The sequence below is a fragment of the Phycodurus eques genome, chromosome 1 (genome assembly GCF_024500275.1).
Source record: "Phycodurus eques isolate BA_2022a chromosome 1, UOR_Pequ_1.1, whole genome shotgun sequence".
Taxonomy (NCBI): Eukaryota; Metazoa; Chordata; class Actinopteri; order Syngnathiformes; family Syngnathidae; genus Phycodurus; species Phycodurus eques.
Window position 1 is genome coordinate 210,243 of NC_084525.1, and position 18,724 is coordinate 228,966.

Here is an 18,724-nt window from a genome sequence, read left to right on the forward strand (position 1 = left end):
GGTCAGCAGGAGGAGATGGCTTTTGTAACCGAGGGACACACTGAGTGCCAAAATGTCATACATCTACCACCGGTAAGATGGTCATAATGTTGGGATAATACAGATACTTATAGTATAAGGTGATGGGGGTAACGTTAGCTGTCGTCCATTACCTGTCTTGAGCAATAGCGATTGTTCCCAATTAATATATATACCAAACAACCGGCATTACTCATGACGTAATATTGAATACTTCCCAAAATCTGGCACCTTAATTATAATTAATTAATAATTATTCTTATGAGATAGGAGATGGTCATATCTTAGAAGTGAAGTGTAGCTACTTCATGGCATTTTAGATATTTAGGTTAGGCTATAGGTGTGTTGCAAGGCTGCATTGAATTTCTTGCAACCCACTATGTTCTGGTTCAACATGTTAACAGAAGCATCCAAACATCCATCCATCAATTTTCTGAGCCACTTCTCCTCACTAGGGTCACGGGCATGCTGGAGCCTATTCCAGCTATTATCGGGCAGGAGGCGGTGTATACCTTGAACTGGTTGCCAGCCAATCGCAGGGCACATCCAAACAAACAACCATCCACACTCACATTCACACCTACGGGCAATTTAGAGTTGTCAATTAACCTACCATGCGTGTTTTTGGGATGTGGGAGGAAACCAGAGTCCCTGGAGAAAACCCACGCAGGCACGGGGAGAACATGCAAACTCCACACAGGCGGGGCCGGGGATTGAGCCCCGGGCCTAAGAACTGTAAGGCAGATGCTCTAACCAGTCGTCCACCGTGCCGCCTAGCATACGAACAAGTGAAACAAATGCTTTGCTCTTCATACATTACTAAAGTAAGTGTTGGCGGTTTATACACGCAGCAGTGCTGTCACACTGACTGTCCAGAATAGACAAAAACAGTATATAAGTGTTATTGCCGTCATACACAACGTATTGAAAACAAGAGAGGTCATGTGCCCTGAAAACACCTTCACTCCTGGTGCAAGATAATTAAAAAATAAAATAGTTTCGACACAACCAAAGCTGCAGAGGGGGGATACGCACACATAAGCTCGATTAACATTCACCTTATTGCAACTATTTATGGTATCAGGGGACTAACTGACATAAAACAACATTTTAACAAACAATACAACGGCGCTACCCCTCCTTGAGCCGTCACCTTGTCGTGGTGGAGGGGTTTGTGTGTCCCAGTGATCCTAGGAGCTAAGTTGTCTGGGGCTTTATGCCCCTGGCAGGGTCACCCATGACAAACAGGTCCTAGGTGAGGGACCAGACAAAGCACGGCTCAAAGACCCCTAATGATGACGACAACCAATGGACTTCGTTTTCCCTTGCCCGGACGCGGGTCACCGGGGCCCCCCACTGGAGCCAGGCCTGGTGGTGGGGCTCGAAGGCGAGCGCCTGGTGGCCGGGCCTGCACCCATGGGGCCTGCACCCATGGGGCCCGGCCGGGCACAGCCCGAAAGGGTAACGTGGGTCCCCCTTCCCATGGGCTCACCATCTGTGGGAGGGGCCATAGGGGTCGGGTGCAGTGTGAGCTGGGCGGTGGCCAAAGGCGGGGACCTTGGCGATCCGATCCCCGGCTACAGAAGCTGTCTCTAGGGACGTGGAATGTCACCTCTCTGGCAGGGAAGGAGCCCGAGCTGGTGTGTGAGGTCGAGAAATTCCGACTAGATATAGTCGGACTCGCCTCCACACACAGCTTGGGCTCTGGTACCAGTCCTCTCGAGAGGGGTTGGACTCTCTTCCACTCTGGAGTTGCCCACGGTGAGAGGCGCCGAGCAGGTGTGGGTATACTTATTGCCCCCCGGCTCGGCGCCTGTACGTTGGGGTTCACCCCGGTGGACGAGAGGGTAGCCTCCCTCCGCCTTCGGGTGGGGGGACGGGTCCTGACTGTTGTTTGTGCCTATGCACCAAACAGCAGTTCAGAGTACCCACCCTTTTTGGAGTCCTTGGAGGGGGTGCTGGAGAGCGCCCCCGCTGGGGACTCCATTGTTCTGTTGGGGGACTTCAATGCTCACGTGGGCAATGACAGTGAGACCTGGAAGGGCGTGATTGGAAGGAACGGCCCCCCCGATCAGAACCCGAGCGGTGTTCTGTTATTGGACTTCTGTGCTCGTCATGGATTGTCCATAACGAACACCATGTTCAAGCATAAGGGTGTCCACATGTGCACTTGGCACCAGGACACCCTAGGTCGCAGTTTGATGATCGACTTTGTGGTCGTGTCATCGGACTTGCGGCCACATGTCTTGGACACTCGGGTGAAGAGAGGGGCGGAGCTGTCAACTGATCACCACCTTGTGGTGAGTTGGCTCCGATGGTGGGGGAAGATGCCGGTCCGACGTGGCAGGCCCAAACGTATTGTGAGGGTCTGCTGGGAACGTCTGGCAGAATCTCCTGTCAGAAGGAGTTTCAACTCCCACCTCCGACAGAAATTTGCTCATGTTCCGGGGGAGGCTGGGGACATCGAGTCCGAGTGGACCATGTTCCACGCCTCCATTGCTGAGGCGGCCGACCGGAGCTGTGGCCGTAAGGTGGTCGGTGCCTGTCGTGGCAGCAATCCCCGAACCCGTTGGTGGACACCAACGGTGAGGGATGCCGTCAAGCTGAAGAAGGAGTCCTATTGGGCCTTTTTGGCCTGTGGGACTCCTGAGGCAGCTGATGGGTACCGGGTGGCCAAGCGGAATGCAGCTCTGGTGGTCGCTGAAGCAAAAACTTCGGTGAGGCCATGGAGAAAGACTTCCGGACGGCTTCGAGGAAATTCTGGTCCACCATCCGACGTTTTAGGAGAGGAAAGCAGTGCACCACCAACACTGTGTATAGTGGGGATGGGGCGCTGCTGACCTCGACTCGGGACGTTGTGAGTCGGTGGGGAGAATACTTCGAAGACCTCCTCAATTCCACCGACACGCCTTCCCATGAGGAAGCAGAGTGTGGGTTCTCTGAGGCGGGCTCTCCTATCTCTGGGTTTGAGGTCACCGAGGTAGTTAAAAAGCTCCTCGGTGGCAGGGCCCCGGGGGTGGATGAGATTCGCCCGGAGTTCCTAAAGGCTCTGGATGTTGTGGGGCTGTCCTGGTTGACACGCCTCTGCAACATCGCGTGGACATCGGGGACAGTGCCTCTGGATTGGCAGACTGGGGTGGTGGTCCCCCTTTTTAAGAAGGGGGACCGGAGAGTGTGTTCCAACTACAGGGGGATCACACTGCTCAGCCTCCCTGGTAAGGTCTATTCAGGGGTGCTGGAGAGGAGGGTCCGTCGAGAAGTTGAATCTCAGATACAGTAGGAGCAGTGTGGTTTTCGTCCTGGCCGTGGAACAGTGGACCAGCTCTACAGGCTGCATGGTCCTCGAGGCTGCATGGGAGTTCGCCCAACCAGTCTACATGTGTTTTGTGGACTCGGAGAAGGCTTTCATTTTCGTTTCCCTAGGGGTGTCCTGTGGGGGGTGCTTCGGGATTCTGGGGTGCCGAACCCCCTGATACTGGCTGTTCGGTCCCTGTACGACCAGTGTCAGAGTTTGGTCCGCATTGCTGGCAGTAACTCCTTTTCGGTGGTAAGGGTTGGACTCCGCCAAAGCTGCCCTTTGTCACCGATTCTGTTCATAACTTTTATGGACAGAATTTCTAAGCGCAGCCGAGGTTGGTGGCCTCAGTATTGCATCTCTGGTTTTTGCAGATGTGGTTCTGTTGGCTTCATCAAGCCGTGAACTCCAACTCTCACTGGAGCGGTTCGCAGCTGAGTGTGAAGCGGCTGGGATGAGAATCAGCACCTCCAAATCTCAGACCATGTCCTCAGTCGAACAAGATCCCGGACACAAGCGGCCAAAATGAGTTTACTCTGCAGAGTGTTCGGGCTCTCCCTTAGAGATGGGTTGGGAACCTCAGTCACCCACGAGGGGCTCAGAAGAGAGCCGCTGCTACGCCACATTGAGAGGAGCCAGATGAGGTGGCTCGGGCATCTGATTAGGAGGCCTCCTGGATGGCTCCCCGGTGAGGTCTTCCGGGCACGTCCCACCGGGAGGAGACCCTGGGGATGGACCCTCTCGGTTGGCCTCGGAACGCCTCGAGATCCCCTCGGAAGAGCTAGAGGAAGTGGCTGTGGAGCGGGAAGTCTGGGCTTCCCTGCTACAGCTACTACCCCGCGACCGTACCTCGGATAAGTGGTAGAAAATGGATGGATGGAAAGAGGTGATGTGTAGGTGGCTCAATATAAGTATGCTCCGTTCGACCCCGGGGTGTTGGTCAGAACACAATGGCCATCAGAGTGGAGTTTGGTTCGGCAGCTTTTATAATGTTGCAGGCACAGGTAAGGACAGTCCAGGCAGTTCAGTATGGCAGGCAGGCAGGCATGATGGGAAAAGCACAGATTGCACCTTTTGAGGATGCGTAGGATATGTGATTTGTTAAGTGTATGGAAATAAACTGAATGTGTGGACTTGGGTTGGACTAGCTGGGTTGTGTGAAGACTTATGAAAGGGTTTATCGTGTGGAGGGATGTGTCGTGTGTGTGATTTATCGTTCAGAGATGCACACGAACAATGACAGCAGCACGACAAGTCCAGCTGCGGTAATTGCACCGTGATTAATGAACCACACAATTTACCCACAATGCATTGGGCACATGAAGTGACATGTAACTTTACCCTTAGTATATCAAACACCACAAAAGTTACAATTATGACGTTTTGGAATATATATATATACATATATATATATATATATATATATATATATATATATATATATACATAGACAACCTCAATTCCAATGAAGTTGGGACCTTGTGTTAAACATAAATAAAAACAGAATACAATTATTTGCAAATCTCTATATTTAATTGAATACACTACAAAGACAAGATATTTCATGTTCAAACTGATAAACTTTATTGTTTTTAGCAAATAATCATTCATTCATTCATCTTCCGTTCCACTTATCTTCACTAGGGTCGTGGGCGAGCTGGAGCCTATCCCAGCTATCTCCGGCCGAGAGGCACACACACACACTGAACCGGTCGCCAGCCAATCGCAGGGCACATAGAAACAAACAACCATTCGCACTCACATTCACACCTACGGGCAATTTAAAGTCTTCAATTAACCTAACCTGCATGTTTTTGGGACGTGAGAGGAAACCGGAGTACCCGGAGAAAACCCACGCAGGCACGACGAGAACATGCAAACTCCACACAGGCGGGGCCGGGATTTGAACCCCGGTCCTCAGAACTGTGAGGCAGATGTGCTAACCAGTCGCCCACCGTGCCGCCCAAATAATCATTAACTTAGAATTTTTATTGCTGCAACACGTTCCAAAAAAGCTTGGACAGTTGGCGAAAAAGTTGAGGAATGCTCATCAAACACCTGTTTGGAACATCCCACAAATGAACAGGCTAATTTGGTACAGGTGGGTGGCATGATTGGGTATAAATTTCACAAGCAAGGGGCGAGGTTCACCTCTTTGTGAACAGGTTCACAAAAACAATGACTATAACAACAAAAATAAATAAATAAATGTACCGACATTACCAGATAACCAGCAACCCTTTATTGCTCAGTGACTGTTTTTTGTCAATGTCTGATGACATTGATAAAAAAATTCATTGATGAATTTTTGGCTAAAAAGTTACTGTATCGATTTCCAGCTACTGAATTGTTTCATATCGTATAGTCCTTGAATCGAATCAGCAACCACAAATCGTCATACGAATCGAATTGTTGCAAAAACGTTATACACAGTGCTACCAGAAAGTATTCACACCCCTTCACTTTTTCCACATTTTGCTGTTACAGACTTATTCTAAAGCTGATTCGAGTGTAGTTTTCTTTAAAGCCATTGCAGCCATAAAAGTCTAAGTTAATGATTATTTGCTGAAAACAATCAAGTTTATCATTTTGAACATTAAATATCTTGTCTTTGTGTATTCAATTAAATATAGGTCGAACATGATTTGCAAATCATTGTATTCTGTTTTTATTTATGTTTAACACAACGTCCCAACTTCATTGGAATTGGTGTTGTATATATATACACACACACCGTGCCTATATATATATACACACACACAAAGTGGGTACGGAAAGTATTCAGACCCCCTTAAAATTTTCACTCTTTGCTATATTGCAGCCATTCGCTAAAATCATTCAAGTTAATTTTTTATTCCTCATTTTTATTCCTCATTAATGTACAGTCTAACAAAACACGAGGTTAAGCTTTGCATCAACAGTTTGTCAGTCTCAAGATTCTCCTCATGGGTGTTCTGTTGCTTCACTGTTCAGTAACAACATGTCACCACAGGGGTCCTCTTGTTGTTAATAACAGAATATATATATATTTATATATACAGTATGTATATATGTATATATATATATATATATATATATATATATATACACCCTGAACTTAATATTTTGTTGCACAACCTTTTCAGGCAATCAAACAATTTTTGTAACCTTCAATGAGAATTCTGAACCAGTCAGCAGGTATTTTGGCCCACACTTCATGAGCAAACTGCTCCAGTTGTCTCAGGTTGGAAGGGTGCTTTCTCCAGTTTGACATGTTTCAGTTCCTTCCATCGATGTTCAATAGGATTTAGATCAGGGTTCATAAGAAGGTCACTTCAGAAAAGTCCACTGTTTTGCGCTCAGCCATTTTTTGCTGTTTTTAGCTGTGTTTTGGGTCATTATCCTGTTGCAAGACCCATGACCTGGGACTGAAACCAAGCTTTCTGACTCCGGGCAGCACATTTCTCTCTTGATAGTCTTGAGATTTAATTGTACCCTGCACAGATTCAAGACACCCTGTGCCAAATAAAGCAAAGCAGCCTCAGAACATAACAGAGCCTCATCCATGTCTGTAACTGTAATTGCTGTGCATGCACCACGGGGCCTAAGGACCCCACCCCACCCTGCCAAGAGGCGGGGCCAGGCCCAGGAGCCCACTCGAGAGCGGCCCAGTGGACGGGCTACCACCCACACCATGGGACCCAGGGTGGTGCACCAGCCCTTCCGAGGTACCCAAAACCAGCCACCCGGAGGAGGCCGCAGGGGTCCAAAGACAACCACCCAGCCTACGCCCCACGCAACCAGCCACCGCCGCCCAGCCAGGAGAACGAGACGCCCCCCAACCTGCAGGCCAATGTAGCCAGTCACCACCCACCCAGAGGGTGCGATATTGTCCTCCGTTTGGTGGAAAGGAGTGGCGGATCGGCACACCCAACAGGGGAATGATAAGTGGAGCACACAGGAGAGGAGCCACGGGGAATGAGAGGGGAGCCCCCACCCGAGCAGCCATCCAGCCAGAGGAGCACTGGCGTAAGCCTAGTGAAAACCCCCGCCCCCGTTACTATGACTCATTGGCCCCACCCTGTGTATAAGTGACCCCTGAGTGGTGTAGTATATTAAAATCTGCAGTGGCCCGTGAGGATGCAGGGAAGGGTAGGGCTCCTGGGCACTGCTGCTCCGCAGCCAAACCCCCCCCCCCCCCCCCCCCGACCCAAATCCCACTGCCCCCCTAGAATTCAGCGTATGTAGTGCATTAAAAAAATGGGGATGGGTGTATGTAATGGGGTACCATCATTTTTGTCGAGGCCTGTTTCATGAGTTATTTAAAAATTGTTTTAAAATAATATGGTGGAACCTCAATTGAAAAGCAAGTACTGGTTTTCATTAGTCAATTATCATAAAATTATTTATGATATACTATGCTATATATACGCTATACAAAAATAATTTTGTATAGCAATAAATGCTATGCAAAAATGTTTGAGTATTTTGGATCCTGGATACTATACCGCGAGAGCTAACCATAACATATGATTGTATCCACTTATTGTCCCACCAATATCATAAACTACTGGAGGATGCCCAGTGCGATACATTGTGATTGTCAAACCTTGCAGATGTCATGCGGATGGCCAACGGGTCGCTGAACACCATAGAAATAGATCAGGGCATAGGCGACCAGGAGAGGAAGACAAGGGAGGTGGAGGCCATGTTGGACAAGTTGAGGAGCAGAAGCTGCGCGGGACAGAAGAAAATAGCTGACCGGGAGAAGACTGAGGCGGGAAAAGGTAAGTTGGCTCAGTACCGCAACGTGGCAGAAGGAAAGTGACGTGTGTATGGACAGTGTTGGAGCGTGTGGATGAGGACATGGCGCGTCGTCAGGAGGACAACGAGAATGCAGTTGAAGCCACCAAAGAATACCTGTCCCGCTTTCATGCCGACATGATGGAGCTGCGGGACGCTCTGAACAAGGCAATCAACAAGACGTCCCGAGCTACCGAGGTCAACAACAGCAACCAGAAGACACTGGAGGATAACAAGGTGATTGTGGCGAGTGATTGCCTTAGAAGAGGCGGGTGAGGAGTCACAAATGTCACATCAATCATTCAATCAAACTTTATTTATAGAGCACTCTTCGTCCAATGATATGCATCTCAAAGTGCTTTACATAGTTAAACTCAATCCCCTCCCACCCCAATACAAACATGCGCACACGCACGCACATGCACACACACACAGAGTAAAAAAGAAAAAAGGGGAAAAAAATAACGTAATGACCTATAGCTGGGCACAGAGGAACCAAGTGGGAAAGACCATCTCAGGAAGCCGTCTGCACCAAGAGCAGGCAGCAGACCGTGGCCCCAGGACACAGGCCTGGAGCCCCAGTGTAGGGATGCAAGGGGAGCCCCATACTATATGGTGACTGAGGACCCCACGCAGGACCATGGCCACGGTCCATTACAGCTCCCAGTGTAGAGGGCTCCCTCCGAGGAAACACTGAAAGATAAAATAATCATGAACATACACAAAAACATATCTATATAAAATCCAACATCCAACGAAGAACTAAGACTAAAAAATAGCATAGAAATAAAGATAAAATGATAGATACTACTAAAAACCCATGTGTAGCGTATATTGGTTTTGATAAACACCGAATTAATTTGGAAAAGAAGTCGGAAAGTAAAAAGCCTGTATTTACTTTTGGAAAAGAAATTTAATTTTGGGAAAGAAGTCGGAAAGTAAAAGCCTGTATTTACTTCGACGTACGTCGAAGGTTACAGTCAAACTAACTTGGTCTCGTACAGGGCACCATGACTCTTTTTATGTTCATAAATCTTGGGAAAAAGGACGAAAACCCCTATCAATCTCTGTAATTTAGAAGGCTCGCTACATTAATAAAAATAAAAATTCCCGATTTCAGCGGTCAACTGTTTTGGACTCAAACAGTACACACAGAAAGTTGCATTTTAGAGAAAATTTTAATGACAACTTCAGGGGAGTTGGGGAACAATGGGGAGGGGACAAACGTACGTACGTAAAGAGCAAGATCAGAATCAGAATCATCTTTATTTGTCCAAAAAATACTCAGAAGCATCTTTATTTGTCCAAAGAAGTTTGTCCAAAAAACACACAAGTAGTAGTCTCTCCACGCTGCACTATTTGAACATCTGTTGTTGACACTGGCCACTCATGCCAGAGTAGCATCTGCACTACTTGCACACTGACTGAGGAGTATCTGCAAGATATGCACAATCAACATTGTCCCAGATTATCGCAGTACTAGTCACTTTAAACTGCATACATTCCTTGAAGTCTTGGCGCACAATTGTCATTGCAGCGGACCATTGCGAGTTTAGTCAGTCAAACTGCTCTAAGTGCTAGAGGACTCTGCATCTTTTTGCACAATTGTCAAAAAAATCAATAAATTGTACTGGCATTACCAGATAAGTAGCAACCCTTTATTGCTCAGTAACTGTTTTTGTCAATGTCTTTATGTCTCCAAAGTGTTCTCTGCCAATTGACCGTCTGTTGTCGTACTAGAGCGGCTCCAACTACCGGAGACAAATTCCTTGTGTGTTTTTTGGACATACTTCACAAATAAAGATGATTCTGATTCTGAAATAAAAGGCTACAAGCTTAAAACCTGTCAAGTTAAACTTGCACATATAAACCATTTGATGTGATAAAACCGTCGCAAATAACTATTTTAAAAATGCTATATTTAACTTTTAGCTGAAACAATAATTAATTAATTAATAATGAATCATAATTAATCGCTCAAATTCAAACGATTCTCAACCCTAATCAGGAGACACGGAGATGTATCGCTGTGTATCATCAGCATAGCTGTGGAAGTTCACTCCATGCCTCCTGATGACACCGCCAAGTGGGAGCATATACAAACTGAATAGGATGGGCTAAAATCGATCCCTGCGGCACGCCATGTGATTTTATGGATTTCTGAAGAGCATGTAACTAGACTTACCATAAAGGTTCTGTCAGTTAGCTAGGATAAGAACCATTAGTGTATAGTACCAGAGAGGCCAACCAGTTTGAAAGAATAGTGCGGTCTACCGTATCGACGGCAATGCTAAGATCCGGCAGAACCAACAGTTAATTTACGGTTATCAACGTCGACTCTAAAATCATTTAAAATCACATGACCTTGCACTTTCTCAGAGGGGAGTGGATGAGCTGACATCCAAACGCAAGGATGTAGATGAGCGGCTGCACATGGCGGAAGACCGTGTGGCTCAAGTCAACGAGCTACAGTCCATGCTGCATGACTCCAAAGAGGTGCGTACGCATACCCAGACACGACACGGGTGCAAAAATGCACCTACTCCACTGTGCAGCAGTCTACATGTACACTCTCTTTCTCTCTATCCTCCTATCTTTGTCCTCCTCTCTGTTTGGGCTCCGTGCAGTCGATAATTACTGCCTGAGATGCTGATTTGATTGCCTGAAGTGGGTGGCTGAACTCGCATGTGTTTGGTCGGTGCGGTTCATCACTGCAAAAGTCGTCCCTTCCCATATCACTGTATTGCAGATTTTTAAATTGTACGAATCAAATTTTACGTCGCAGATTTTCTGCTATATTGTGGGATTTTGCATTGGTTATTTTTCCACACAGACTCTTTGCTTACTTATTGGAGCTAGCAAGAAGCAAGGCGTGTTGTAAAGGCCTTTTCATAGTGCATTTGGCAAGGCGTCTGACACCCTCGATTTTCCCCATTCATTATGTATGTGCTGAGGGGACAGCAGCATGCTTTGAAGTGACACAACACCACATGCATGCATACAGTATTGCCGAGTTGTGGTCCACTCAGTGGGGAAAGCTTCCCGAGGTCCTTCTAGCCTCGTACATCACCACTTCCAAATATAGGATGGCCGAACCACCGTTGCCGTCATCATTGCACTTTGAAGTGGGGGCCCTTCACACTGAGCAAGTGTCGTGTGAAAAGGCCTTAAAACACAATGTCTAAAGTTTGGGATCATTTCACATTTAAAAGAAGATAAAGTACGGTGTGTCAATTCCACATCTACAGTAAAGTAAACATCATTAGCTAATTTAACATACAATATCATCGCTAGTTAGAACGGATTTTAATCCCTCCACAGGTGGTCAAGGATAGACACTTTCAATAGCTTTTTTGAGCATACGGTAATGATATAAACCTGTAACAAGCACATTCATACACTAGCTGCACGGCCACAACTGACGCCAGTCTCTCAATATGCAAATTGGCCAGCGAGTTGGCCAGTTAATAGCCCAGCCAACTTTACCCTCTCATTTGCTGACTCCCATGTCACTCAAGAGGCCCCTGCCTTTTAAAGCGACACACATTTAAAATCACAGATAACAGTGTAGAACATGAGGATGGCAACCCCAAGTAGACAAAAATAATAACTGCATCTCGCGTGCATATTTTGTATTGGTATTATGCATAAAGCTTTACTATACCCCTACTATTTGAGGAGGACTGGGTAGTGTTGTTTCGTTCGCGAACGTTTCGTTCAGAAGAACGAATTTTTGGCGTGAATGAGCTGAACTGCCCGCCGCCATGAGGTGAGCGAGTTGGCTGTGAGCTGAAACGGAGCTGCTGAAGCGTTCTGTCACTCACTTCTGAATCTTCGGCGAATGACCAGCGTGCAGGTGGGGGCGGGACGTCATTAAACGTACTGCCATGTGATTTGCAATTCACCAGCGTTGTCACTCACTTCGGCGAATGACCAATGAGCAGCCAGCGTCAGGCAGCGCCGTGCAGGCGGGGGAGGGACTTAAGTGAACTGGTGTACTGAAGAACTGAAGAGTGATTTGTTCGTTGAACTTATCGTTCGCGAGCCGTTAGACACGAGTGATTCGTTCCTTGAACTTCTTCATTTGTGATCCGCTACATCCGCTAAGGAGCGATGTACTAGTACGATGAGTGATTCGTTTGCGCGAGAAACAGCGTACTTTGAGTGAACGTACTTATGAGTGATTTTAACCGCAAGTCCTGACGTCCTCGCAGGGATAGCTTGCACGAGCAGCCTTTTCTTCAAGCTAATGGCTAATGTTGAGTCAGTCAAGCAGATGAAAACAAGCACACATTTAAATTAAATGTAAGTTAATAATACGTGTACATACCTACACATATATGCTTTTTAATAATAATAATTATTATTATTATACATTAAACTTATATAGCGCAAAGACACTTTCCACTAATCAGATGACAATAACAGTGAGGTGAGTGAGCAGGAAGCCCGGGTGGCGGGGGCTAGTGTCAGCGACGGTCCACCGCGGTGGAATACAGCAAAGTCACACCGGCCGGCGAAAGCCGAGCTGGACCTAAGGGGACACGGAAGGATGTTCTGTAGCTGAGCTTGCTGCACGCATGTTCACGAGTCACAACCGAAGCCGGGTGTTCGAGAGCTTGCTGAGAGACAGAGAGAGCGGGAGGTGATAATTTAGCTGTTTTTTGTTTTTTCTCCCCGCCTTTCCTGGTTTACAATACGCGACAACAACAACGCATAGTCCTTCAGTGAACGTCTTGCGTGACCTTGAACCTCAGGGATGGATCATTAACTGAATGAGGAAGCATTTTGTGAAAAAGAACGGTAAACGAATTTTTGGAACAAATCTTTTTAAAGAACTGTTTCGAATTATTCAGTCCACTCAAAAGAACTGCAGTGTTGGATTGGGAAGAAGAGTCGAAAATTGACACACAATATAATTGCACTGAAATAATGTCCTTTCGTTTTTTTTGGTTTTTTTGGGGGGGTGGGGACCCATTAGCGTGTATTGGTGTTGGATAAAACGTAATTTGTTTAAGAAATACATTCGTTGAAGGTGAACGCCTGCATTCACTTCCGGGTTAGTTCGATTTACGTTTTAACGTCACAATCAAACTATCTCTGTCTTGTAAAGGACACCACGTCTTTTTTAATGTGTAAAATTTAGGAAACGTGACAAAAAAACTCTTATCAGTCTCATAATCTGAAGTTTGCTACATTTAGGAAATATGAGTCCGCGATTACAGAAGTTTTATTATTAAACTCAAAACACAACAAGGAGTGGAATTTTATAGAATAGTTAATGAAATCTATGAGGGATCTATCGGGAAACACACAAAGGGTCTAACTACAAAATGGAAACACGAATAATGGTGAAAGAAAAATAGTGTGTTGGTGGGCTAAAAATTAAAATGAGAGTCAGAGCGAGAGCGAGCAAACTTGGGATTTGTGTGAAGCCAGTATAAAGCTGACACAATGACACAGACACCAAGGCATACATTTGTAATATTTCTGCAGAGTTCGTAAAATATCAAAACAGACATTTATCTTCAGTTAAAGAAACTTCGAATGTGAGTCCACAGGTTTGCAGTAACTCTCAACCGCCAGCGGGTGTTGCTAGTGCTCGAGCAATTGTTCCCAGCGGGCGTATGGTGGCACTTTGCGTGCATGTTTTAACATTAAAACAAATAGTTCATTGCTATATTTGAGTTTCTGCAAAAAGCTGTGATTAAACATAGCTCAAGGTCCAGGAGTAAAAGTTCATTCTGTGGCATATCCAACTAATAAATCTTTCATTGTCGATCAGTCCCAGCTTGGTCTTATTGGGGAGGGGATCTCCCAACATTTTGGTCGCTATCCACAGTTCTGCACATCAAAGGGGTCTTTGAATGCTGGAACCCAGATTTCGATGGGAACTGTTACCGTAATTTCTCGTGTATAATGCTCACCCATGTATAATACGCATCCCCAAAGTTGACCTAAAAATTCTGAAAAACACTTCTACCCATTTATAGTGCATTTTTACAATGCATGATTTTGCTTCTACCCATATGATCAAAACATGAAGCAGTATCTGTATTTTGTTAGTTTTTTTAAATAATTATTCTGAAGTTCAGCAATTTATTTGAACACGTAATATTTTTTTTATTTACTTGCTCTTATTTTGAAATTCACAGCCTTACTTTTATTTAGTAAATGAGAAAACACACAGTTGTGCTCATATGTTTGATTACCCAGGCAGAATTTGTAAGATCAGGACCAGGACCAGGTGAAACACATTTAATTTTATTTTAATGGGATTCAAATTAAACGGTCAAGCATTTCAGCAAAGTAATATCATTAAACAAAACATAACCATAAAGAAATTAATGATGGTTGTTGTTCATTCATCAGTCATATTAAAAAACAACAACTATATTTTACAAATTCTGCCAGGGTATGTAAACTTATGAACATAACTGTACATATATGCAGTCATACGTACCGTACCTCCTGTCATATTGGAATGAAAGTGTAGGCTACACCTTTTTTATAACCATTAGGTGGCGGCTGCATTTTGGAATGAAAGTTTACAGCTTTTTCATAACCACTAGATGGCGGCATACATTTATAAAATGTGAAAGTTTTTTTCCATTCGCCCCTATACCTATATATTATGCGCACTATTGACTTTTGACAATTTTGGGGGAGGAAAATGCACATTATAAACGAGTAATTACGGTAATTAGTTTAAGGTCCAGCTGGCATGCACCAGGCGTCCTTCAGTGGCCATCTGGCACTGTGGGGCAGCAGGGAGGAATGCAGAGTATCACTTGTGGGGAGGTTGCTATCACAACCGGGCCAGAGTCACTACACCCCAAAAAATCTTGAATGGATAAGCTGCCACTAAGCATTTTTTGAGGTTGGTTCCCCCCAAAAAAGAATAAACTTCTTCTTTTCCTTTCGGCTTGTCCCGTTAGGGGTCGCCACAGCACGTCATCCTTTTCCATGTAAGCCTATCTCCTGCATCCTCCTCTCGAACACCAACTGCCATCATGTCTTCCCTCACGACATCCATCAACCTTCTCTTTGGTCTTCCTCGAGCTCTCTTGCCTGGCAGCTCCATCCTCATCATCCTTCTTCCAATATACTCACTATTTCTCCCCTGGACGTGTCCAAACCATTGAAGTCTGCGCTCTCTAACTTTGTCTCCAAAACATCGAACCTTGGCTGTCCCTCTGATGAGCTCATTTCTAATTTTATCCAACCTGGTCACTCCAAGAGCGAACCTCAACATCTTCATTTCCGCCACCTCCAGCTCTGCTTCCTGTTGTCTCTCCCGTGCCACTGTCTCTAATCCGTACATCATGGCTGGCCTCACTACTGTTTTATAAACTTTGCCCTTCATCCTAGCAGAGACTCTTCTGTCACATAACACACCTGACACCTTCCTCCACCCGTTCCAACCTTCTTTGACCCGTTTCTTCACTTCCTGACCACACTCACCATTGCTCTGGACGGTTGACCCCAAGTATTTAAAGTCCTCCACCCTTGCTATCGCTTCTCCCTGTAGCCTCATTCTTCCCCCACCAGCCCTCTCATTCATGCACATATATTCTGTTTTACTTCGGCTAATCTTCATTCCTCTTCTTTCCGGTGCATGCCTCCATCTCTCTAACTGTTCCTCCAGCTGCTCCCTGCTTTCACTGCAGATCACAATGTCATCTGCAAACATCATGGTCCACGGGGATTCCAGTCTAACCTCATCTGTCAGCCTATCCATCACCACTGCAAAAAGGAAGGGGCTCAGGGCTGATCCCTGATGCAGTCCCACGTCCACCTTAAATTCTTCTGTCACATCTACAGCACACCTCACCGCTGTTCTGCTGCCCTCGTACATGTCCTGTATTATTCTAACATACTTCTCTGCCACTCCAGACTTCCGCATGCAGTACCACAGTTCTTCTCTGGGTACTCTGTCATAGGCTTTCTCTAGATCTACAAAGACACAATGTAGCTCCTTCTGACCTTCTCTGTACTTTTCCATCAACATCCTCAAGGCAAATAATGCATCTGTGGTACTCTTTCTAGGCATGAAACCATACTGTTGCTCGCAAATACTCACTTCTGTCCTGAGTCTATCCTCCACTACTCTTTCCCATAACTTCATTGTGTGGCTCATCAACTTTATTCCTCTATAGTTGCCACAGCTCTGCACATCACCTTTGTTCTTAAAAGCACACTTACCAGCACACTTACCTCTTCTACTCTCCCTTCTCTATCATTTTCCTCATTCATCAACTCCTCGAAGTATTCTTTCCATCTAGCAAGCACACTGCTGGCACCAGTCAACATATTTCCATCTCTATCCTTAATCACCCTAACCTGCTGCACATCCTTCCCATCTCTGTCCCTCTGTCTGGCCAGCCTGTATAGATCCTTTTCTCCTTCTTTAGTGTCCAACCTGCCATACATGTCATCATATGCCTCTTGTTGCCTTGCCCCTCTACCTTTGCCCTGTGTCGCATCTCAATGTATTCCTTTCGCCTCTCCTCGGTCCTCTCAGTGTCCCACTTCTTCTTAGCTAACCTCTTTCCTTGTATGATTTCCTGTACTGTGAGGTTCCACCACCAAGTCTCCTTCTCTCCTTTCCTGCCAGAAGATACACCAAGTACTCTCCTGCCTGCTTCTCTGATCACCTTGGCTGCAGTGGTCCAGTCTTCTGGAAGCTCCTGCCGTCCACCGAGAGCCTGTATCACCTCTTCCCGAAAAGCTGCACAACACTCGTCCTGTCTCAGCTTCCACCACATGGTTCTCTTCTCTGCCTTTGTCTTCCTAATTTTCCTCCCCACCACCAGAGTCATCTTACACACCACCATCCTATGCTGTCTAGCCACACTCTCCCCTACCACTACCTTACAGTTGGTAACCTCCTTCAGATTACATCGTCTGCACAAGATGTAATCCACCTGTGTTCTTCTACCTCCGCTCTTGTAGGTCACCCTATGTTCGTGCCTCTTCTGGAAAAAAGTGTTCACTACAGCCATTTGCATCCTTGTTGCAAAGTCTACCACCATCTGTCCCTCCAAGTTCCTTTCCTGGATGCCGTATTTACCCATCACTTCTTCATCACCCCTATTACCTTCACCAACATGTCCATTACAATCTGCACCAATTACGACTCTCTCTCTGTCTGGGATGCTAAGAACTACATCATCTAGCTCCTTCCAGAATTTCTCTTTCACCTCTAGGTCACATCCTACCTGTGGGGCATAGCCACTAATCACATTACACATAACACCCTCAATTTCAAATTTCAGCCTCATCACTCGATCTGATACTCTTTTCACCTCCAAGACATTCTTAGCCAACTCTTCTTTTAAAATAACCCCGACTCCATTTCTCTTCCCATCGACACCATGGTAAAATAATTTAAACCCTGCCCCTAAACTTCTAGCCTTACTGCCTTTCCACCTGGTCTCCTGGACACACAATATATCAACCTTTCTCCTCATCATCATGTCAACCAACTCCCGAGATTTTCCTGTCATAGTCCCAACATTCAAAGTCTCCACATTCAGTTCTAGGCTCTGTGTTTTCCTCTTCTCTTTCTGCCGAAGAACCCGCTTTCCACCTCCTCTTCTTCTTTGACTTCGACCCACAGTAGCTGAATTTCCAACGGCGCCCCGCAGGTTGACGGCGCCGGTGGCGGACGTTGTTAACCCGGGCCACGACCGATCCGGTATGGAATTCTTTGGATGAACGCTCATATTTGTTTGGCGAGGTTTTAAGCCGGATGCCCTTCCTGACGCAACCCTCTGCATTTATCCGGGCTTGGGACCGGCCTACAGTTTGCACTGACTTGTGCCACCCATAGGGCTGCATTCCAAAAAAGAATAAACAAAAATTAAAAATAAAAGTCAAATTTTTTTTTTAATTTTTTTTTTTTAATTGGAAGAAAATCTGCGGAGATGTGAATCAACGAGTGGGGACCTCAGATTAGCATTAATGCATTCTGGTATAAAAATGACACATTTACTTTATTTTGCGATAAGTCTTGTTGAATGTGCTGCCTGGCTTTAAAAGTTTGGCAAAGGCTGTTTTTTTGATGGACGGCACGGTGGGCGACTGGTTAGCACGTCTGCCTCACAGTTCTGAGGACCTGGGTACAAATCCGGCCTCACCTGTGTTGAGTTTGCATGTTCTACCCGTGCCCAGCATGGGTTTTCTCCGGGTACTGCGCTTTCATCCCACATCCCAAAAACATGCATGGTAGGTTAATTGAAGACTCTAAATTGCCTGCAGGTGTGAATGTGACTGTGAATGGTTGTTTGTTTATTTGTGCCCTGCGATTGGCTGGCAGCCAGTTCAGGGTGTACCCCGCCTCTCATCCGCAGTTAGCTGGGATAGGCTCCAGCATACCCGTGACCCTAGTGAGGATAAACAATGTAGAAAATGGATGGGTGGATGTTTTGTGATGTAAAATTAACATCGCGCGAAACAGGATTTGTTTTTCTGATTTTTTTTTTTTTTTTTTTGTCAGGTTGAGCGGGACCGACGTCTGGAAGGAGGTGGTGTTAGAAAAGTTTGGCAAAAGTTGTTATTCAGTGTAGAATTATTGTCACAATACACTAAACAGGATTTGTTTGTTACTTTTTTTTGTTAGGTCGA

At 45.9% G+C, this 18,724-nt stretch overlaps 1 protein-coding gene across 1 annotated transcript in view; it reads left to right on the forward strand.

Annotated features, from left to right (window-relative positions):
• lama5 (laminin, alpha 5) overlaps positions 1-18,724 on the forward strand; it is a 262,541-nt gene that overhangs the window by 175,165 nt on the left and 68,652 nt on the right. Inside the window, 3 exon segments of the mRNA XM_061670415.1 lie at positions 7,909-8,079; positions 8,136-8,332; positions 10,475-10,591. Coding sequence (XP_061526399.1) covers positions 7,909-8,079; positions 8,136-8,332; positions 10,475-10,591 — 485 coding nt within the window.